The sequence below is a fragment of the Stenella coeruleoalba genome (assembly GCF_951394435.1).
Source record: "Stenella coeruleoalba genome assembly, chromosome: 4".
In the NCBI taxonomy this organism is placed as follows: Eukaryota; Metazoa; Chordata; class Mammalia; order Artiodactyla; family Delphinidae; genus Stenella; species Stenella coeruleoalba.
In genome coordinates, this window is record NC_137149.1 from 133,219,809 (window position 1) to 133,244,249 (window position 24,441).

The window sequence follows — 24,441 nt, forward strand, 5'->3', positions numbered from 1 at the left end:
AGCCCAGAGATGGAAACAACCTAAGTGCCCATCATCGGATGAATGGATAAAGAAGATGTGGCACATATATACAATGGAATATTACTCAGCCATAAAAAGAAACAAAATTGAGTTATTTGTAGTGAGGTGGATGGACCTAGAGTCTGTCATACAGAGTGAAGTAAGTCAGAAAGAAAAAGACAAATACCGTATGCTAACACATATATATGGAATTTAAGAAAAAAAAAATGTCATGAAGAACCTAGGGGTAAGGCAGAAATAAAGACGCAGACCTCCTAGAGAACGGACTTGAGGTTATGGGGAGGGGGAAGGGTGAGCTGTGACAGGGCGAGAGAGTCATGGACATATATACACTAACAAACGTAGTAAGGTAGATAGCTAGTGGGAAGCAGCCGCATGGCACAGGGATATTGGCTCGGTGCTTCGTGACAGCCTGGAGGGGTGGGATAGGGAGGGTGGGAGGGAGGGAGATGCAAGAGGGAAGACATATGGGAATATATGTTTATGTATGACTGATTCACTTTGTTATAAAGCAGAAACTAACACACCATTGTAAAGCAATTATACCCCAATAAAGATGTTAAAAAATAATAATAATAAATAAATAAATTTTAATTCCTTTAAGGCCAAATGCTGATGCTTGTTGTAACCTGTTAGGTTGATACAACATTTTTGGAGAGCAATATGAATTCCAATATGTATAAAAAGTGAAAGTTGTGTTGTATTCTATAAACCATTTAATTCCATTGCTGAAAATTTATCCTGAAGTAATTATCTAAAATATGAAAATAAATTTCTCTTGAATGTATGCATTAGAGCATTATTCATAATAGGAGAAAACTGGAAATAACCTGAATATGTAGCCATGGAGAATTAGGTATTGTAATATATCTACTTAGTGAAATATTCTGAGGCCGCTAATGCTACCAATGTTGATGTGATGCTCTAGGAAGGACACAATATTACATAGAATTTCTGCCAAAAATGTACAAGTTTAAAAGTGTTGTATCAACATAAGAAGTCCACAATAATCCTAACAGCATCGTAGGAAACAATCACATAAACCAAATTAAGGGATATTCTTCAAAACAACTGTCCTTTACTTTTGAGTGTCATTGTTTCAAAAGACAAGCTGAGGAACTGTTTCAGATTAAGCTGAAGAGACATGACAACTAATGCAATGCATGATCCTAGATTGGAAAAAAAAATTTATAAAACTAATTATTCGAACAATTGGCAAAATTTGAATATTGATTCGATGATTAAATTTTAGATAAAAGTGTTGAATATTACATTTCCTGATTTAATTGTGTTATGGCTCTGTAAGAAAATATTTTCATACTTAGGAGGAACATGTTGAAGTATTTAGAGCTCATTATGTCTGCAACTTGCTCTCAAATGGCTCAGAAATAATGAAAGATTGAGAGACAAGGCAACATGTTAACGATTGTTTACTTTAGAAGGGTTTGTGGAAGTTACTACTGCAACTATTCTGTAAGTTTGATAATTTTTCAAAATAAAATGTTTAAAAAGTATTATCTAGTCTACAGTGTCCAAAATATTCTCAATAAGAGATCACGTGAAAAATACAGTTCAAAACTGTATGTGACCTATAATTGTAAGAGCATAAAATGTTGGCATATTGATGTATTAGGGTAGTAGGGAAGATTTTCCTTTTTTAAAAAAAAATTTCTTTAATGATGTTTGTTATATTGTGTTTAAAATGAAACCATTATATAAGATTAAATGCATTTAAAAAATCACCAAGGGGCTAAAAAACAAAAAAAAAAAAAAAAGAAGAAAAGAAAAAAATCACCAAGGGGAAGAACAGTATAAAAACAATAAGAATAATAGAATAATTTTTAAAATTCCAATTCTACTCCAGGGTTCCTTAAACATGTTTTGTTTGTTTGTTTGTTTGTTCTTTTTTTTTTTTTTTTTTTTTTTTTGGCCACGCGGCTTGCAGGATCTTAGTTCCCCAACCAGGGATCCAACCCGGGCCCCTGACAGTGAAAGTGTGGAGTCCTAACCACTGGAACGCCGGGGAATTCCCTCCTTACATTTTGAAAAACGAAAGTTTAATTTATAGATCCAAACCAGTTTAAGCTGTTGTCCCATCCCCTAACATGAAAGGTTTTGCTAAAGTCCAGCTCCAAGTTAAAGAGCAAATAAATAACAAATTCCTCACTTGGTATGGGTGTGATTTCTTTTTTTTTTCTTTTGATGGAGCTGAACACAAGGCTTTTAAGTAATATTATCTTCTATCAGATATCTGGTTTAGTCTCCCAAAATAAGAACATAGTTCCAAGTTTCTTTATGAGTACTTTAAATACTTTTACCCCCTAGGCAGTTTCAGAAAATAGCATGAATTTCCTATATTTAACATTACCTTTTTTCGGCTCTTTGAAAAAAAAGTTTTATTGTGGTACAGTTGACATGCAATGTAACATTCCTCTTTTTTTTTGGCTGCGTTGGGTCTTTGTTGCTGCACGCGGGCTTTCTCTAGTTGCAGTGAGCAGGGGCTACTTCCTTGCGTTGCGCAGTCTTCTCATTGCGGTGGCTTCTCTAGTTGCGGAGCACGGGCTCTAGGCGCACAGGCTTCTGTAGTTGTGGCTCGCGGGCTCTAGAGCGCAGGCTCAGTAGTTGTGGCGCACGGGCTTAGTTGCTCCTCTGCATGTGGGATCTTCCCGGACCAGGGCTCGAACCCGTGTCCCCTGCATTGGCAGGTGGATTCTCAACCCCTGCGCCACCAGGGAAGCCCAACATTCCTTTTTAAGACAAAAAAATAAACAAAAGTTAATAAGTTAAAATATTTAAATATTTTCACTTAAATATTTTCAGTCAAGTATCGCTCTGCTCTTCAAGTATTAATTACATTTAGCTAATCCTTTTTGTAACTAACAAAACAATAATTTCCCTTTTCTTCAAGTATTAATTACATTTAGCTAATCCTTTTATTTATTTATTTATTTATTTTTTGAGGTACACGGGCCTCTCACTGTTGTGGCCTCTCCCGTTGCGGAGCATAGACTCCAGACACTCAGGCTCAGCGGCCAGGGCTCACGGGCCCAGCCGCACCGTGGCATGTGGGATCTTCCCAGACTAGGACACAAACCCGTGTCCCCTGCATTGGCAGGCGGACTCTCAACCACTGCGCCACCAGGGAAGCCCTAGCTAATCCTTTTTGTAACTAACAAAACAATAATTTCCCCTTAGTTTTAAAATTTCAACAATGACTGCTGACATTTTCCTATATATTGCCCAAATCTCTTTCAGAATGTAAAAGTTAAGCTCTAATAAAGGAATAGGATCGTGTTTACTTATCTTGCCATCTTATTTTACTGTACAATAAAATAGGTATTTAACTCTCATGTGAACCTATTCTCTTACCTTTCAGGGAGGAAAAGCATATAAGCCTATATGGAAAAACTTTTAAGCAAGGTCAGATTTTTTTCTTTAAGGTTCTGTTTCCATAAATTGCCTGGCAATTAAACTAACAGTTTGTTTCATAAATCTGCCCAGCATAGTAATTTTTTTCATTTTCCAGAAGTCACTTTTTATAAGCTAAGTACATCCAGTCTGCTAATACGCATATCTAGATCAAACCCTTTTCCCCTTCTTAAAACCTGATAATCTCAGGCACTGATATGATAAAAGTATAGACCCGTTTCTTAACTTTCCATTTCAGAGCTGTGAATACTGTTGGTCAGTTTGTACTAAATGCATCCACAGACCTGACAAAAGTTCTCCCCAAATAGTAAGTCTTTAATAGTGATTTGTCATTTTTTAAAAAGATATAAATGGCTCTCTTGCGAGTATTATTACCATTATTTTATTATTTATTTTTAACAAAACAATAATCACGGTTTTCCATTAGCTACTTGAAACACATAGGGTGATATCTGAGAATTTTTAGTACATCCCATGTTTCTGAGCAGTGTCCTGAATGAGGATTGGTATCTCTCAAACTCTGAATTTAAAATAAGAGTTTAGAGGCAGGTGAATCAAAAATTTCTAATTCACAGGTCTCCAACGATGCTGTTGGAGTAGAAAGGCACATGGCAAGTCCTGGGGAAGGTAGCCAACCAGACCATTCCTGTAGATTGGTGTTTCCTCCGAGAATCATCACAATCTGAGGACACAGAGAAAATCCAGTCCACAGGGGTAGTTTTCTTTTAGCCAAGCTCATAGAGTGTAAGTAAAACAAACTAAAAATTTAGTGCCAGTTAAGATGGACTCTGAGCAATATAACTAGTCTAGACATTCGTGTATCCATATCAGCCCTACATATATACAAATCAATACCAGAAGATATGTTCATCATATGGTCGCTTGGTAAACCTGGAACCAAACAAGGAGAATTAGTTCTGGTGTCCTCAAGAAACTGTCCCCAATGAGGGCCAAATGGACCAGAGATCCATATTTTTGCACCAGGGCACTCTGTCCCTAGAACAAAACTAGGTGGTCAAATATTGTCATTCTGGATTCCTCTTTTATAGATGGTAAGCAGACCAGCTCCCACCCATTAACATATTTCTTTAGACAAGTTCAATATAAGCACTTACTCATGTATGTAACAATGAAAATCCAATCATGCTTCCCTGAAGTTCCACCCAAATCTCTGAATTTTGGGTGTTTACAATCTTGTGGGTTATTTCTAAAAGCTACTGATCTCATCCCACTACATTTAAATTTTTTTCTAATTTCAATTTTAAAAGGTAAATTACATTTCTTTATAGTATCTTATTGTTGACCCAGCATACTCCTTATATGAATTTTTCACATACTCTTTGCAGATTATTTCTCAGTATTTCAGACAATTATCTTTCTTATTAGGCAGTCCAATTACAATCTAGTCAATATTATATAGTGTTAAGAGCCCTGAAGACAGAACTGTGTTCTTGGGAAAGTTATTTAACCTCAGTTTCCTTATCTATCTCAGAATGTTGTTTTGAAGATAAAATGAGGTATTATCAATGCACATAAACTGCTTAACATGATACCTGGTATATAGTAATTTTCCTATTACATTGTTAGTCCTAAGGCTAGAATTCTGTGAAGTTTTAAAAATCTTGGTTTTTCCCAAATATTTGTTGGCATTCTACCTACAAATCATCAAGGACCTAACATTTTGCTAGTGGAGGCAACCAATGATTAATTAAATAATATTTAATATAATACTGGGTTTAGAGCTAGAGTTATAAAGTGGCCTGAAGAAAAATAAAGCAGGGTTAAGGAGATAAAGAGTAATGAGCATGGCAATTTAGATAGGGTGGTCAAGGAAGCCTTCCCTCAGGAGATGGCATTGGAACAGAGATCTGAATGAAACAAGGGAAGAAACGAAGTGACTGTCTCAATCGTCAGGTGAATGAGTGCTTGTTTTGGCTTGTTAGCTGCACCCTTTCTGTTCTTAGTCACACTTCTTTATATGGGTAGTGAACTATTTATATATCTATGACTTAGGATGCCAAACAGAACAGTCCAGAAAGGAAGTGCCTGGGCTTCCCATGTCCTTTAAATATCCTTCAAATATTACACATTTCCCATTACTAACTTAGTACTTCTTGAATTGTCAGTTTTGAAGTCCTTCAAAGAGATACAGGCATTTTGGAAGACCCTATCAGAGGAAAGCAGCTCTGGTATGGAAGAAAGAATCTTGGAGTCAAGAGAACTGGGTTTGAATTCCAGCTCACCCATTGGCTGTGTGGACTTGCCTGTGTCCCCTACTTTACTGAGTCTGTTTCTTTATCTATAAGATGGGGGTGATAATTTTTAATTCACATATTTGTTATAAAGGTCAAATGAATTAATTGATGTGAAAAATATGTGGTATGTTATAAGAAATCAATAGTTGACTCTGAAAGCTTGGAATATCCTTAAAGATAATGGGCGGGGGTTGGTTCTCTGCACAGAAGAATTCTTAAGCATATTACACTATACAAAAAGTAGAAATAATAAATTTATGTTAATATAATATTACATCATGGTAATTATAGTTACATTGAGTGCTTACTATATTCTAAGAACTATTCTAAATAAGTTACATGGATTAACTCATTTCTCACACTAACCATGCAAGATATGTACTGTTATTGTGCCTATCTAACTGATGACAAAATGAAGCACAAAGAGACTAAATAATCTGCATGTGGTCACAGTAAAGGGGAGAATTGGGATTATGAACCAAGAAAATTTGACATTGGAGCTCATGCTCTCACATACTAAACTATATAATTGTAATTTAAAGGATTATTTATCCTGTTTGAAGCCATCATTTTAGGTCTTTCCTAAAGTAACATCACTGTAGAAAGTGACAATAACAATTTAAAAAATAGAGTATAAAGTATAACTAAGTTTAAAAAGAGAGTGAAAAAGGTTTTAAAAAAAGTGTTAACTAGAGGTTGGTTTAGATTATATCTAAAGTTAATACCCAAAATGAAAATATTAAGGATCATTTACTTTATTATGCGATTTCATATCTTCAGTCTCAAAACCTATTCATTTTAAGAAAAAACGATTGCTTAGTACTAATCCAAGTCTAAGAAAGGCAACTAATTTAAACAGAATGTCTAAAATTCCAAGGCCTGTTTTTTTTTAAATCCTAGACAGTGTAGTAGTAATATTTTTATAGCAGATGTGATCAGTTTGAACCACAGTTGAACAATGCCCAGCAAGACAATGATTTTGATTATTTAGAAAACCTAAATAAAATTCCAATGACAAAATACATGATAAAAATGATGTGCTGTTTTTATTATGATGCGTTCTATTAAATTATTTAAAGTCTCTTTACCATGAGTTAGATCTATAAAGACTAGTGATATACCAGCTTCAGGATTATATTAGGTAGAGAAAAGATCATGACTATTTACAGATGCTAAATGATAACCAATCATTCCAGGCATTTATTTATTTATTTATTTTCCAGGATTTTAAATAATAGTTACCATGATACTATGCTGGGCCATTAATTATGTATTAACTAGATAACTCCAACAAGTAGAATAGTGTTTCAATACCATATCCCATTTCAAATATCTTTTTTATTACTCTTTCCTTTAAGTACAAGCACAAATATGGTAGTAATGTAACAAATGTACTTTTTTGTGCATTAATAGATTAATAAAGAATAAAATATTTCGCCCATGAGCCATGGCCGCTGAGCCTGCACGTCCAGAGCCTGTGCTCCACTACGGGAGAGGCTACAGCAGTCAGAGGCCCGTGTACCGCAAAAAAAAAAAAAAAAAAAAGAATAAAATATTTCAGATTGGCAAAAGCAAAACAACCATATACACACATAGATAAAAACCTAATCACCAAGTCTTTGACATGGTAGAGTCTAATGGTAATATTAGGAAAAGACACATGAATGTGTCATAAAACACATGCAACAAAGCTCATAGAAAATGGAGAGAAATTAAGCTCCAAAGAGGAGTATATATATATACTTCTACTATACATGTATAGTAGAAGTACTAGGATGATTGACAAAAGTGAGGTGTGTTTTGATCAAGAGAAAAGTTAAAATAATGGAAGCTATTATTAAAAGGAAGTTTTAAGAACATCACTGGTATTCAGTCCCACTGAAATCTCTTTAAATCTCTTTTGTTCTATTATCTAGCAGCATTGGGAAAATAATACATATATACTATCTCTTCAAAGAAGATAACAGGATACTACTTTTAAACAACAGAAAGTATCACTGAGGTCGACTATAATTACTTTGGATAGGTTAACTAAGAGTAGATAGTCTAAATAGAAATTCATTTATCCATTTATTTTATGTTTTCAGAATTCTTTCTACTTTAAACCTACTAGAGCTAAGTTGGTCAAAAGCTTTTATTAATCGTGTCTGACATCCAGGTAAACCAAAGCCTATGATCAGGCAATGGTTTTGAGTTATTACAGCCTCAATTATGTGTTAGCCAACTCAAGCGACCATTATGTAGTCAGTAATAGGTATGACACAGCTCTGGACATCAGCAACACTGTAAGCAGGCAGGCACAGGCAACCTGCTTATACTGATTTTTCTGGTGTTAACATTCTTAAGCAGCATGGAAAACAGTAATCGTATGTCTTCCTCATTAAAGCCTTACAGTAGCACTCTACTAGATTTCTTTACCTCTGTTTTTTGTATTAATAACCATGCAGAATAACACTGTCTTGAGAAATGACAGCACAGCATCTTACAGGGACAGGAAATATAGGATGCCACTGTAGGGATAAATTTCTAATTACCAGTGATTATTGTGAATATAACACTATTTTCCTGAACATTAAAGTCTCCATGGAGGGTAGGTACAGTTCAAAAAAAAAACTTGTCTTGAAACTTTAAAATTGCATTGGTGTACATGATAATGTAAGAAAGTGCACGAAAGAAAAAAATTAAACATTGTTTAAAAAAAAAAACAGGGAAAGCCGCTGATCCTTAGGAAGGCACGAGGTTGACTATTCTGAAGCATTTAGGGAGTCCGATTCATTTTCAAAGCTGGTTACAATCATTAGCATAGCACACCCTTGTGAGGGAAGTGTATTATCATCTGTGGTTCATAAATGAAAAAGCTAGGGCACTGAATGATTAAGTCACTCGCCCAAGGAGAATGAGTCAACGTCGAGTCATAGTTGACCCGGCCTAACGACTCCTGACGGTCAATCCAGGGCTTAGTCAGCGGGGGCCGGAGTGGCTTCCCTGGCTGGCACCCGGACTTGGACTAGTTCCGATCACGTTAAAGCAGAACAGTGGAAGCGAGAGGACCCAACTTGCAAATGATTTTTACTTCCACGCAAGCCTTAGCCTTGAGGTCTTAATCTCAGGAGTTGGAACAGGAAACGCTGTCGGGTGCACTCCCCCTCCCCCAACCTGTGGCAAGTGGGTACTGTGGGCAGCCCCGCCACCCCTTTTGGCAGTGATGGCCATGAGTGACCACCAGCGTTAGCGGAGCCGGGGGACCGGGGAGGGTTGCCTGCTTAAACGATTCTCCATCGCCGCCTCTTTTTGAAACTAAGAGAAAATGGTGTGCAGTCAAAAGAAAATTAAATGAACACACAGGCAACTTGTTCTAGGACCTCAACTAAGCAAACGAAGCCTTATTGTGCGTGCTGAACCTACGGTTCCCAACCTTTCGGGAAAGATGGGAGGACAGGGCGACAAAGGGTACAGCAGGCATGCCTGGCAGTAAGTGCGACAGCAGCTATCCAGGCGGAAGAGCAGAGGACTGAAAACCACCCTCCAGAACGCGTGTGTCCGCCGCGCCGAGAACCGCGCACGGTACCCATCGACCACGTGACCAGTCCTTTTTTTTTTAAACTTCTTTGCCTGAAAGAAAAAAAAAAACGAAAACGAGAGAGAAAGACAGGAGAAAGACTCCACTTCCCAGAAGCCTCTCGTTAAACACGCCGCCGCAGTCTTGCGCAGGCGCCGCCAGGGCCAAACGGACACGTCCGTCACGTGAACAGAAGCCGGCCAATGCGGTTTGAATCTCATTTTTTTCCTCTCACCCCCCCCTTCAGGAGCGGTTGTGCGATCAGATCGATCTAAGATGGCGACTGTGGAACCGGTGAGTATTGCTTTTGGCCCCCACCCCCACAGGCCCGCACGCTCCATCTCCCTTCGCACTCGGGGACCCCGCGGGACCGCGTTCCCGGTGCGCACGCTACCCCTTGCCGCCCCCTCCCCCTCTTCGTGGGCCTGACCTCCCCGCGGACAACTGGGGGCGCCCCGGAGGTTGGCCGCGACGGCGTGTAGAGCCCACGTTCTGCTGGGGGCCCGAGAGCTCGCGGAGAGGTGTGGGGGAGGGGCGGCGCCTCAGGCGGAGCCGCGAGGGGGTTCGAGGGTGGAGGGCGACCTGGGCCCTGGGCTAGGTGTGTGGGAATTGTGTCTTCGGGATAGGAGGGCGCTGGGTCGTCTCCGAGCTGGCGCCCGGATCCGCAGGGAGGGTGGGCGGCGAACCGGCCTGGAATGAGATGGAGGGAGCCTTGGGGCAGCCTTTCCGTGTCTCCCTCCCTCGCTTTAGCCCAGGGGCTCGGGTGCGGAGCGCGCGCCGGAACTCCTTAGACTGGTGGGCCAGGGAGCCGGTGGGCGCGCGTTGCCCTAGGGTGAGTTGGGCGGGAATGGTGCCGCGGCGTGCGCGGAGAAGCTTCGACCTCGCCTAGGGGAGCCGAGAGCGGCCAGCGCATGTTACGCCGGCGCGTCCAAGAGTCGCCGGGGTGGGCTGCAGGGGAGGCGAGAAGGGTTTGGAGTGGGAAGGAGAACCCCGTGTCACAGGGTAAAGCTCTGCGAGTAGGATGAAGGGTGGTGGTGGTGGTTAGCCGGGGGATCACATTGTCCTCGCCCCTCCATGCTGGAGGCTGGGCTGTCATGGAGGAGGGAAGGGGGAGGAGCGAGGCCTACGGATAGCTGCTGCTGGTCTGGTTGCCGGCCGGACCTGCTGCATTTCACACGCGCCCGTCTCCCATTCATTCATCGTTTCCGCGCAGTGCTCACGCCTCAGAGAATGCGAGTGGGTGTAGATCCGTCTGTTCTTCCGAATCTGTCTTTTTCGTCTGGAAGGTTCCTCAGGCACAGATTATTGGAAATAGGAACTTAACTTTTAAAGTTACTTTTCCATTTGATTTTCTCTTTATCCGTTCTACTGGTTTCTCTCCCAGTTTGGGCACCATCTTAAACTTCTTTCAAGCAAGCTGATCCCAGAGCACCAAGTTGATTGATAACCGTCCAAAGGAGGGAGTATCTTTGTCATAGTTTGGGTTTGCCGGCAGTGGCTCACTGAAACTTCTAGGTCTGTGTTGCCGTTTCAGGAATGTTGCATCTAAGTGATATTTTAGAGGCATAATACATTAACCAGAAAACCTTTGATACCCTGGAACCAGTTCTGGACCTTGGTTGCCGGATATTTTCATATATCTTTAATGGTAGTTTGTGATTTTGATAATGGCTTCCCAATTTGCTTTGACTTTTTAAAGACTTTTATAACTATTAAAAAATTAGTTATGAAAAGGTCTATAGAATACAAAAATGCTTATTTTTCATTACATTGACTTAAACACTATCCTTACCTTGTTGCCAGAACTTAAGGCACATTTCCTGCTTGGTTACTTATTCTTTTATTGGTACCAGTGTTTATTTACATTCCTGGAAATTAGGTTGACTACAGAACTTTATTAAGTTGCTGATACAGTTAAATGATTTTTAGAACATTAATGTTAAATAGATAAAAGATAAATATGTAAAACTTGAACTTAAAACCCTTTTATGGACTCTGATACTACTTCTGACTGGATCAACTCCTACCGACCGTACCAGCGTCAGTAAAAGCATTACAGCTGGTAATAAGGGCAAGGCTAAAACCTCTAAACAATAAAACAATGTAGTCTGTGAAGTTTCAGTAACATTTAGGGCCTTTGGGTTTTGCAGGCTATGCTGTTTTGTTTCAACAACATGGAACAAAACTAAAAAGTGTTGAAGGACTGTTTTGAGTCAGTAAATATTTATAGCTCCTGATACATTTAGGACCTTGTACCAAGTGTTCTTTAGGATACAGAGTTATACAAAATGTGATTCTATACCTTGTTCAGTGTAAATTTTAGGAACTTAATTTCCAGTGATCTGGTCAATGATGCAGTATAGCATTCCTTCTAGTGCTGACCCCAGGGAGATTTCAATGCTGCATTTAAATTTGGGGAGTAGGGAACCTAAAAACTTAGTGTGTGAAAGTCAAAAGCCAGATTGAAGCTATAATAGAGTGAGGATGCATGTAAAATAATCTTGTGTTTATTTTTAGTGAAAAATGCAAGTTTAAAGTACTTTTAATGCACCTTTGTCCACAGGTTAGTCATTTAGAATTCTTTTTGACAATTTTAAATAGTGGTATATATATATTTTTTAAGCAGCTGATTAGTATTTGCTGCAATTGAGGTATCCATGTAAAAGCCTACAAAAAGCATATTTGTTCATTGCTATTTCAGCTAGCTTGTGAGTTTCCTTATTTTTTGCTGAGCATAATCAGAAGCACCTAGAGTCATGGGTTTTTTCTGCTTGTCCCACCTTTGAAGGCATTCAGGGAATTTTTATTTATGGAAATTAAGTAAAATATCAGTCATTTTCAGTTTGATATTGTGCGCTTCTCAAGTGTGTGTGTATAAGATCATTTAGATTAAGAAATGGCTTACATGGAATCTAAAAAAATTATACAAGTGAACTTATTTACAAAACAGGAATAGATTCACAGACATAGAAAACAAATTTATGGTTACCAAAGGGGAAAGGGAGGAGGAAGGGATAAATTAGGAGTTTGGGATTAACAGATACACACTGTATAAAATAGATAAACAACAGGGACCTACTATAGAGCACAGGGAGCTATATTAAGTATCTTATAATAACCTATAATGGAAAAGAATCTGAAAAAATATATATGTACATATATACACACATGTGTGTGTGTGTATATATATATATATATATATATATAACTGAATTACTTTGCTAATACACCTGAAACTAACACAACATTGTAAATCAACTATACTTCCAAAAAAAACAAAAAACCCCACAACAAAATACACACAGACACATAAAAGAAATGGCTTACAAATATTAAACTTGTTGACAAGCTTGATAGGTATATTAAAGGCAGCATTTTACCTCTTAACAGGTAATATGGCAAAGTTTTGAACATTGGGATAAACAATACTCTCCTATTCTATTGGCATTTAAATTGTGGTTAGGTCAAAATTAGACTTTGTGGGTAGATCAAAGTTAGACTTAATACCAGTTGGCGAAGGTGGCAGGCCATCTTACCTCCAGTGGGTCGTGGGTTTTGGCAGCTTTTATCTTCATTCTTCATTCTTCATTATTGGGGTTTTTTTGACTTGTAGTTCTTTTAAAGGTAAGAGATTTTGGTTTATTTAGTTAAACTGAAGGTATATAATTTTACTTGTTTTTACATTGTATCTCTTGAATTTTTTAAACTGTACATTAGTTTCATAAATGGAATCAACTTGGACAATCAGCTGATCTAATGTTTCCTTTTTTTATCCTTTAGAAACACGTTTTGTATTGCAAAGAGTTTATTAAAAGTAAATAAGTCTTAAATACGTGTTGACAAATACGTTGTTATATAATGCCATGTATTTTTGCTAACCAAAGACTATTGATTAACAAGCAGACCTTGCAAATTAATATGCATATTTTTGCTTTAAGAAAGAACCCAGGGGCTTCCCCGGTGGTGCAGTGGTTGAGAGTCCGCCTGCCGATGCAGGGGACGCAGGTTCGTGCCCCGGTCTGGGAGGATCCCACATGCCGCGGAGCGGCTGGGCCCGTGAGCCATGGCCGCTGGGCCTGAGCTTCCAGAGCCTGTGCTCCGCAGCGGGAGAGGCCACAAAAGTGAGAGGCCCACGTACTGCAAAAAAAAAAGAAAGAACCCAGTATATCAAAGTTCATTCATAAACCAAACAAATTTAGTTCCGGTGTTTATATTTTAGATTTCACTTTGTTTTTTACTCTGAATTAAAATTATGCCTAATTATTTGACTTAGAGAAGTCCAGTTTAGAAATAGACATAGTTTTACACACCAAAGTTGCAGAGAATAAAATGTTTAATGAATTATGTAACCTTAATCCAATTTGGACAGAAAATTCTATGCAAAATTTTTTTTAAAGTATTCTATTTAATTTATATAAGGTTAAGAATATAGGAGAAGTACCAGCAGTCCTGGATGTAACAAGCAACCTGTGAAGTACTTGTTCTAGCAATGGTAATTTCTTCTATTACTTCTCTGCTACTATTAGAAACTTCCTTGCTCCTCTGGTACCTCTGAGTTGCTCCATTTTTGTCATAGAGGGTTTTTTGAGAAGTGGAAACGAGCCAGAATTATAGTCTAATTTTAATATCTGTGTGACCTTGAAGATGGAAATTTCTAAGTCTGGCTGAAAAATGGGAATAAGATATAGTGGTTTTGATTTTCAAATGCACTATTCAGGGATGAAAATTTATCAGTTATGAAGAACTAGATAGAGGACTTCCCTGGTGGCGCAGTGGTTAAGAATCCGCCTGCCAATGCAGGGGACATGGGTTCGAGCCCTGGTCTGGAAAGATTCCACATGCCGCGGAGGAACAAAGCCTGTGCGCCACAACTGCTGAGCCTGCACTCTAGAGCCTGTGAGCCACAACTACTGAAGCCCACATGCCACGACTACTGAAGCCCACGTGCCACGACTACTGAAGGCCGTGCACCTAGAGACCATGCTCTGCAACAAGAGAAGCCACCTCAATGAGAAGCCAGTGCACCACAATGAAGAGTAGCCCCGCTCACAGCAGTGAAGACCCAACACAGCCAAAAATAAATAAATTTATTTTTAAAAAAAGAACTAGATAAAGTTAATATTCCATAGGTGTGCTGCATGTAGGTGTATCCATGCAAAGTTGTACTCACTTTTTCCTCTCTTTGCTAGGAGATTTACATAGCCGACTTTATCATTTCTTTGCCATTATTAAGAAATACAAGGCTTATGACCCATAACCCACAGATAGTCTTCCTGCTCCTTACTGTAAAAATCACTAGTGTTTCTTTAAAAGTTCCTGTACATGCCTGGAGAAAAAAGAAAGGATGGCTTTTGTCTCTTAAGTACTAAGTAGTCCCTTCTAGAACCTGAGAATGTGGTCAGAAAAATAAGATTGTTTTTCCCAGTTGGAACTTTTGATACATCTTCCATAGAAACAATAGGAAGCTGTAGTTTTGGCTTACTGTGTTCAGTAAGTTTCTATGGAATTATGACAAATTAGGACCCAGCATTGAATTTCCAGGGCTATAGATTTAGAGTTCTAAGCAACTGAATAAAAATGATATTTTAAACACAGTCTGTAACAGTGATTTTTAATGTAGGTGATTTTTATATCTTAATAATAGCTAACACAAAGCACTTAGTGTATGTCAGGCACCTTACTAAGTGCTTTACATATATTTATTCATTTAATTTTTAACAGCAAATCGATGAGGTAGGTATTATTCTTATTTCACAGTTGAGGAAACCAAGGCACGGAGAGATTAAGTAACTTTGTGTGACTAACTTGCCCAAGATCACAGAGCTAATAAGTGGTGGGGTGGAGTTCAAACTAAAGCAACCATGTTCCAGAGTGTGTGTTCTTAACCATGACGCTGTCTTTCCCATAGGCATTTAACGTGTGTTCCTTGTGTGACTTGGAAAGATTAATTTGATAAACTTAATAGATACTTTGCTACAGTTCTAAAAGTATGTGGACATTTATTTTTAGTTTCTGTTGTACTACAGTGTTGGCTAACTGATATCCAAAGTATAGAATCTTAAGAAAATATCACCAAGAAGAAAATATCACCTTGGTGTCTAAATTTGAGGACTAAACAAGTAGTTATCCTGGCCATACTGGTCCAGAACTTTGTGCATTGATTTCTAAAGAAAGTGAATGGTCACTCTTCTTCTCCCCCTTTACATTTGGTTTCTGGACCTGTCAATTCATATGTTTTGCCAGTTAAAACATTTTGCTAGTGAAAACAGTGTAGTGAAATTGAAAAAAAATTTGCAAACGTGGAATTTACTCTCATCTACCTTTGTACTTTTAGTAATTTTGGTGAAAGGTCTGGCAAAGAGTCAAGCAGTTTTGAAAAAGTTTCAGTTGTAGTATGTTGCTACTCTTAAAAGCTAAATTATTTGGGGAATGTAGAAGTAATAAGACCATAAGATTTCTCTGAAACTCATGTCTTTGCAGTAATCTTTACTTTTATTTATTTTTATAAATTTATTTATTTTTGGCTGCATTGGGTCTTCGTTGCTGCGCGCAGTTTTTCTCTAGTTGCAGCGAGTGGGGCTACTCTTCCTTGTGGTGTGCAGACTTCTCATTGCGGTGGCTTCTCTTGCAGAGCACAGGCTCTAGGTGCGCAGGCTCAGTAGTTGTGGCTCGCGGGCTCTAGAACGCAGGTTCAGTAGTTGTGGCGCATAAGCTAAGTTGCTCTGCGTGTGGGATCTTCCAGGACCAGGGCTTGAACCTGTGTCCCCTGCATTGGCAGGCGGATTCTTAACCACTGCACCACCAGGGAAGCCCTGCAGTAATCTTTAAAGCTAAAATGTCTTCAGTTACATATTTTAAATGTGTTCATACAAAATGCTATACAGAAATTAGAAATTACAGAAATTTTTCTATGCTCTGCTTATTACAGTGACAGTCAATAAGTTTTAGTATTTATGTGAACTGATATTAGTATTGCTATAAAAAATTCGGGGTTTTACATGGGTCATCTTAGGGCAACAGCTTATGTAACCACAGTCTAATAACATAAAGTATTAACTAAAGTCAATATTTTAATAGAAAGATAAAATATCGTAATTTTTTGTAAATCTTAATATTGTGGGATAAATACTTTTTATAGGTGAGAAATTCATATTTCAAGTGATTTTTTTTTGATTTTAAAGCTTTTTAAAATTAAATTAAAAAGTTTCTACCAAGGTCACATAGTTCCTAAGTGAGAGAGGTAGAACTCCAACCCAGGTCCTATCTTCAAGCTTTATTACTATACTTAAAAAAAAAAACTAAAATTCAACCAAAACTAAAATGTCCAACTCTTTGCCTTCAGCAAAACTCTTACCTTATGGATAAAATTGATGCATAGGTCATCATTATACACAAATAAACATAAAATCATATCTGAAAGGATGTATCAGATGGTTTATGGGTGGTGGCATGATGAGATTAGGAGCGATACATTTTATTTTTTCTTTTAAACTGGTGTGACGTATTTTAAAATAATATTTAGTAAAATCTCTTTGGGTTTTGGTTTATAGATAATGGTATTTTAGCTTTTTTTAATAGCTTTTTTCTTGAAGATGAGTAATAAATGCTCATGTTCCAAAATTCAGATGGATCCTTTTAGCTGTAAACAGCTGGAGCCTGTGACCTCATTTTCAGAATAATGTTTTTAAATTAAATAAAATACATAGGATTACAAAGGAAACTAATTATATTGAAGTTGAAGTACAGTAAGGATTAAGTGAGTTAAGATGAAACATTAAGGGTGCTGCCTGGCACAGGCAAAGTCCTGTCTTACTGGTGTGAAAAACCTATCTCCTATCTATTTTCTCCAGTCACCTAGTTCTCCTCTCCAGAGCATCCAGTATTAACCAGTTTTTTTGAGGATTCTTCTTAAAAAAGGCTGTCCAAGAGAACTTCCTGTGATGATGGAAGTGTTCTATATTTGTGCTGACCAATACGGTAGCCACTAGCGGCACTATTGAGCACTTGAAATAAGACTAATCCAACCCAGGAGATGAATTTTAAACTTGTATTAATTGTATTTTTTAATTAATTGAAATTTAATTCCATATGTAGCTGGGGATACCAAATTGGACAATGTGGCTGTAGAATCTAGACATATCCTGCTGTATACAAACACATGTTGTATTATAACTTTGTAAGGTACAACTGAATATGACAAAGACCAGTTTGGTTGGGCAAGTTATTTTTTAATTTTATTCTAGAAAATGTTTCTCTGTATTTTACTTTTTAATTTTTTTCTCTCTGTATTTTAAACTTCCAAAGATAATTATTTGCTTTTGTATGGACAATTAAAATTGTCCTAAAATTACAATTGTCCTATGACCTTGTTTTGCTGTTTAAGAAAATGTGTGGGTGAGTAGCCCATTGTATACATTGTCCACAACTCAAATTTTGTACAAAAGAGTATACAGTGAAATCTTCTCAAGCTGATCCCATCCAGGTGGATCACTTCTAGGGGCAACCACCATGGTCAGTTCATATCTTTCTGTAGAGATTTGTGTTCATTTGGCCCCCCATCCATGGATTTCCGTCTGAGGATTCAACCAGCTGTGGATCAAATTTTGGAGAGCTGTCTGTACTATACCATGTTATATAAGGGACTTGAACATCTATAGATTTTGGTATCTGAGAGGATCCTAGAATCAGTCCCCCACAGATGTCGAGGGACAACTATATATACAAGCAAATATGATTTGCAGTTGACTCTTGAACAACATGGGTTTGAACTGCATGGCTCCACTTATACATACACGGATTTTTTTCACTTAATACGTACTAAAGTACTATGTGATCTGCGGTTGTTTGAATCTGCAAATGTGGGACCTTGGATGAGGAGGGCTGGCTGTAAAGTTATGTGTGGATTTAAGACTGTGTAGAGGGTCAGTGCTCCTAACCCCTACGTTGTTCATGGGTCAGCTGTATAGTCTTTCAAAAAAATAAATGGTAGCCAACTCTGTACACTATTCTGGCACATTGTGTTTTTCAGTTAGTAATATATTTTTTAGAGCATTACATGTAAGCACAAAGCTTTCACTTTTTTTCTGATGGTATGTATTACATGGTTTGGTCTTAAAACTTTTTTTTTTTTTAATTTTTTTTTTTTTTTTTTTTTTTGCGGTACGCGGGCCTCTCACTGTGGCCTCTCCCGTTGTGGAGCACAGGCTCCGGACGCGCAGGCTCAGCGGCCATGGCTCACGGGCCCAGCCGCTCCGCGGCATGTGGGATCTTCCCGGACCGGGGCACGAACCCGTGTCCCCTGCATCGGCAGGCAGACTCTCAACCACTGCGCCACCAGGGAAGCCCTTAAAACATTTTTATTTCTATACTGATGAACATTTGCTAGGGTTCAATTAAGGCATATAAGTATATTCGAGTTTATAATCCTGTATAGATTGTAAAAGGGAATGTGATCGTTAATTTGGGGATAAATTATAGTACCGTTTGTGTTTATTGGTGTGGCTATGTGATCCATACCAGGTGAGCCAAGGACTAGGTGATAAATTGAACAATTAGAAAGATTGGTAACTACTATTATTATTTGAGAAAGGCAATAGAAAATTTACAGGTATGGAAGATTGTTAGCTATGCCCCCTAAAGAATCATACTTCCCTGTATCCATAACTTTGAGTAGTCTACAGCCCCCCCATCCCCACTGGGCTTAGCCATGTAACTTGCTTTGGAACCATTTGCTATTCCAGTACTGTGATGAATAACCCTTTACCTGTGTCATTCTACACATGGGGTAGTATATCTGTAAGGTGAATGTTTTGGCAACAAATTGAAAATTAAAAAACTACTGGTCAAATAAAACACTTCTGTGACTCTTGTCCATCATGCTACAATTGTTTTTTGTTGATGTTGTTAGAGATCCTCTCTTTTCTAATAGCAAGATGCTTTTATGTAGAAAAAATGTGAAATACATTTGTACGTAAGTTTTAGAGTAATAACCTGAAGACCCATGTACCCATCACATAAGACAACATCAGTACCTCAATTTTTTTTTCTTAATTTTTATTTATTTTTGGCTGTGTTGGGTCTTTGTTGCTGTGCACGGGCTTTCTCTAGTTGCGGGGAGCAGGGGCTACTCTTTGTTACAGTGCATGGGCTTCTCATTGCAGTGACTTCTCTTGTTGCGGAGCATGGGCTCTAGAGTGCAGGCTCAGTAGTTGTGGCACGCAGGCTCAGTAGTTGTGGCTCACGGGCTTAGTTGCTCTGCGGCATGTGGGATCTTCCCGGACCAGGGCTCGAACCCGTATCCCCTGCATTGGCAGGCAGATTCTTAACCACTGCGCCACCAGGGAAGCCCCAGGACCTCAATCTTACACTCTGATCACATTTTCATTTCTTTGCCTCCTTACCTACTCACTGTTCTGACTTTCATGTTAGTCATTCCCTTGAATTTTTTTTTTTTTACAGTATAATTATCTTTAGAGTTTAATCTCCAGTGTGTATATCTTTCAGCTAAGTATTTTAGTTTTGAAAAACTAAAAACTTAGATGATGTGTAGGGAAAGCACGGTATTGCTACTGTTACAGGTAGGTTCCTAAGATAAGCTAAACACCATTTCTGGGTTATAGTTTGGCTTCAGCTTCCTGGAATTTTTACTAGAGCCCATCTTGGGAAAACGAGTGGGCAAGATCATGAACATGTTCTGGGAAACAAAGGACTCTACAGTTATCTGCTGGGGCTGTGGTATGGGCCAGGCAGAGCCTTCAGTTAGGAGAGTGGTCTCTTCGAGTGAGCTGCTCTGTATCTTGTTTAAGAATAGGTTAATTCTGGTGTGAAATTCTGAGCTGTTCCAGGGAGCAGGGCACAGAAGAGGAAAAAGGAGCTTTGTTAACTATATATATATATATATATATTTTTTTTTTTTTTTTTTTTTTTTTTGCGGTACATGGGCCTCTCACTGTTGTGGCTTCTCCCGTTGCGGAGCACAGGCTCCGGACGCGCAGGCTCAGTGGCCACGGCTCACGGGCCCAGCCGCTCCACGGCATGTGGGATCTTCCCGGACCGGGGCACGAACCCACGTCCCCTGCATCGGCAGGCGGACTCTCAACCACTGCGCCACCAGGGAAGTCCATGTTAACATATTTTTAAGCTGAGTTACGGGTACATAAATGTTCAGGCCAGGGACTTCCCTGGTAGTGCAGTAGTTAAGAATCCGCCTGCCAGTGCAGGGGACACAGGTTTGAGCCCTGGTCTGGGAAGATCCCATATGCTGCGGAGCAACTAAGCCTGTGCGCCACAACTACTGAACCTGTGCTCTAGAGCCCCACGAGCCACAGCTACTGAGGCCCGTGTGCCTAGAGCCCATGCTCCGCAACAAGAGAAGCACCGCAATGAGGAGCCCGTGCACCACAACGAAGACTCAATGCAACCATAGGTAAATAAATTTTAAAAAATAATAAATTTACAATTTAAAAAATACCAAAAAAAAAAAAAGTCCAGGCCAGACACATGGCAGTCGTTTTTTAATAAAAGGTACAATAGTAAGCCTCTTGGTCATAACAGCACATGAATGTAGCCTGAATCACATTGCTCCAGTCTAGACCATTGGCTCTCTATATCTGGTGCACACCTGTCTTTTTTGGATCTCTTTTGACTATGTTCCTTATTTGCTCTCATATGACTTCTGTGTTGCACTCCTCTGTTTGCTGTATCTCTTGTTTTCCTCTTATTTGGTTACTTGTTTCACTTTGGTGGATCACATCTTGCAGAACTTTTTTGAGAAAAGGTACATGAGGGTTATTAAAGATTTTTGAGACTATGCCTATTGAACAATATCATATCTGTAGTTTGGCTGGGTGTAGAATTCTTTTCTTCAGAATTTTGAAGTTCCATGGTCATCTTCTCTTGTAACTGTTAATAACTCAGGAATTATTCTGATGACTTTTTTTTTTTTAATGTGACCAGTTCCCTTCTACTCACCAGAAATTTATAGAGTCTTTCCTTGTCCCCATTTCACAATGACATGCTCTAGTATGAGTGTTGTCATCTATTGTGCTGGGTACTTATTGGACTTTAATATAGCAACTCCTATCCATCACTTCTGAGAGATTTATTGGTGATTTTCCTCTCCCGTTTCTCTTTGAAACAGTTATTCAGATATTGAATCTACTGCAGTGGTTCGTTAGTGTCTTCGAGCTCTGATGCACTCTCACTCTCATTTAAATTTTGCTCTCATTTTCCATCTCTTTTTGTTTGGTTTTCTGGGAAATTTATTTTCCAACCTTTTCTGCCTCATAATTTTAATTTCCAGATATTCTCTCTCTCTGGTCTTCTGAATGTTCATTTTTATAGCTTCCTGTAATTGTGTGCATGCAAAATCTTAACATCCTTTTGAGGATATATATAGGTACATATTTTTAAAGGCATTTTCTATTCCCTGCCTGTCTGTTACCTCCAAATTGCTTCTTTTCTTTTTATTTTTGAACTCATGGCAGCAAGCCTAGGGACTTGGAGTAGGGGGAGGGGATGGAGGGATCTAGTTATTTCCCGAACAACTTTCCCTGGATTCTTTTTAATTTACTCCCTTCCTTCACTCCCAGTTCTGAAAGGTGCTGCCAGGAGACTTTAAGGTGTATATTGATTACTTAGCCCTTTCCATCTACATTCCAGTTCTTTTTTCTCTGCTCTTCCCATGGTTGTGGGCTTTTTTTTTTTTGGTAAATTACTATAGTTTTAGTAGGGTTTTGAGAGGGAACAGAATTAGAACCATTTATTTATTGAAACATTTGAGTGTCTATCATGTGCCATGCACTCTTGAGTGATTAACCCACCTCTCTCTTAACCTAAGAGTTACTGGATTACTGAATATAAAAGAAATAAAGAACTAACACTTATTACCACATTTTAAAAGTAACTTTTTGTTGCATTCTAGTGGTAGTTTTTTTAGTTTTTCTTTAGGCAAAAAACGCCAGGAATAATAAACCTAGCAAGTTCTTTGCAGCATTCATATACCCAAATGCCAGAGCCTTCAAGTGCCCAGGAATTATAAACCCTAACAGTTAGTTTGCAGGATTCATAAATAAAAGCGGTACAGCTCTGAGAACTACAGTGGAGGACTTTAATAAGTGAAGAATCACTTAATCACATAATTTGCTTTTGAAAGAGTTAATGTTGGAAAGATGTTAATTTTTCCTGAATTTTATGTGTAAATTCAGTATAAACTGAGTCAAAATGCCAAAATCTTTGCCAGTGGGGTGGGAAGCTACACTTTATTTTTATTCTTTTGAATTTTTAAATTTAATTTATTTTTTTATACAACAGGTTCTTATTGGGAAGCTACACTTTATGCTGGGGTTCTCAAGCTGGCCTTAGGGCTGCTTTTGTGTGGCCTGCTAGCTAAGATTTTTTTTTTTTAATTTATTTTGGTTGCACTGGGTCATGGGCTTCCTCTAGTTGCGCCAGGTGGGGGCTACTCTTCGTTGCGGTGCGCACACTTCTCATTGTGGTGGCTTCTCTTGTTTCGGAGCACAGGCTCTAGGCGCGTGGGCTTCAGTCATTGTGGCATGCGGGTTAAGTAGTTGTGGTTCGCGGGCTCTAGAGCGCAGTCTTAGTAGTTGTGGTGCACAGGCTTAGTTGCACCACGGCATTTGGGATCTTCCCGGACCAGGGATCGAACCAGTGTCCCTGCATTGGCAGGTGGATTCTTAACCACTGTGCCACCAGGGGTGTCCCAAGAATGGTTTTTATTTCAAAAAGTAAAACAAAACAATGAATAAGTGATAGAAGTTTACCAGCCTAAAATATTTACTCTCTGGCCCTTTAGAGAAAAAGTTTGCAAGTTTATTTGAAAGAATAAACAAATGAGAATTAGCAGTAAATTTTTGGAGGAGAAAAGGGGAATGGAGAATTTGCCCTACATGGAGAAAAAAACATTATTCAACAAAGGTAACTTATAAAAATGTGATATTGGTGCAAGTGGGGACTGACATCTTTGGAACAGACTGAACAGTCCAGGAGTAGAGTCTCTGTATCTTTGGGCTTCAGTATAATTTTGTTACAATAAATTTGGAACATTTAGCTCTGTATGAAGAAAAAATAATCTGCAATCCCAACAACATGTTCTCTGGTTAATATTTTGCTTTACTTGTTTGTGGATTCTTTTTTCTCACCATGTCTCTCTTTGTGTCTATTTCTTTTCCTTTGACTTTTTTAGAGCCATTTTAGGTTCACTACAAAATAGAAAGGAGGGTACATACCTCCTGCCCCAACATCCACAGTGTCCCCCACAATCAACATTCCACACCAGAGGGGTACATTTGTTACGCTGGATGAACCTACATTGACATGTCATTATCACCCGAAGTCTGTACATTACATCACGACTCACTCTTGGTGTTGTATATGCTGTAGGTTTGGACACATGTGGAATAACACAGTTAGCATTATAGGTTTCATACAGAGTACTTTCACTGCCTAAAAATCTTCTGTCTGTTCATCCCTCTTCCTCCCTAACCCCCAGCAAGCACTAATCTTTTTGCTGTCCCTGTGGTTTTGTCTTTTCCAGAAATATAGTTCTTATCATACAGTTACCATACAGTCTATAGTTTTTTTTTAATATTTTATTTTTTATATATTTATTTTATTTTTCTATATATTTCTTTGGCTGTGTTGGGTCTTCGTTGCTGCCTGCGGGCTTTCTCTAGTTGTGGCGAGTGGGGGCTACTCTTCGTTGTGGTGCGCGGGCCTCTCATTGTGTTGGCTTCCCTTGTTGCAGAGCACGGGCTCTAGGCACGCGGGCTTCAGTAGTTGTGGCACGTGGACTCAGTAGTTGTGGTTCACAGGCTCTAGAGCGCAGGCTCAGTAGTTGTGGTGCACAGGCTTAGTTGCTCTGTGGCATGTGGGATCTTCCCGGAGCAGGGCTCAAACCTGTGTCCCCTGCATTAGCAGGTGGATTCTTAACCGCTGCGCCACCAGGGAAACCCAGTAGATAGTCTCTTAAGCCTCCTTTCATTTAGTAATATGCATTTAAGATTCCTCCATGTCTTTTCACAGCTTGTTAGCTTATTTCTTAGTGCAGAATAATATTGCATTGTCTGGATGTACCACGTTTATTTGGGACTGGTTAAATTAAAAATAAAGTGCCCTCCCCCACAAAAGTAAAGTTCTCATTATTCAGTCCTGACATCT

At 38.8% G+C, this 24,441-nt stretch overlaps 1 protein-coding gene across 1 annotated transcript in view; it reads left to right on the plus strand.

Moving 5' to 3' along the window:
* The window catches only part of EIF4E (eukaryotic translation initiation factor 4E), a 110,407-nt gene that overhangs the window by 45,931 nt on the left and 40,035 nt on the right, over positions 1 to 24,441 (plus strand). The window contains exon 2 of the mRNA XM_079920388.1: positions 9,512 to 9,558. Within this exon, the coding sequence (XP_079776514.1) occupies positions 9,512 to 9,558 (47 nt within the window). The remainder of the gene's footprint in view (positions 1 to 9,511; positions 9,559 to 24,441) is intronic.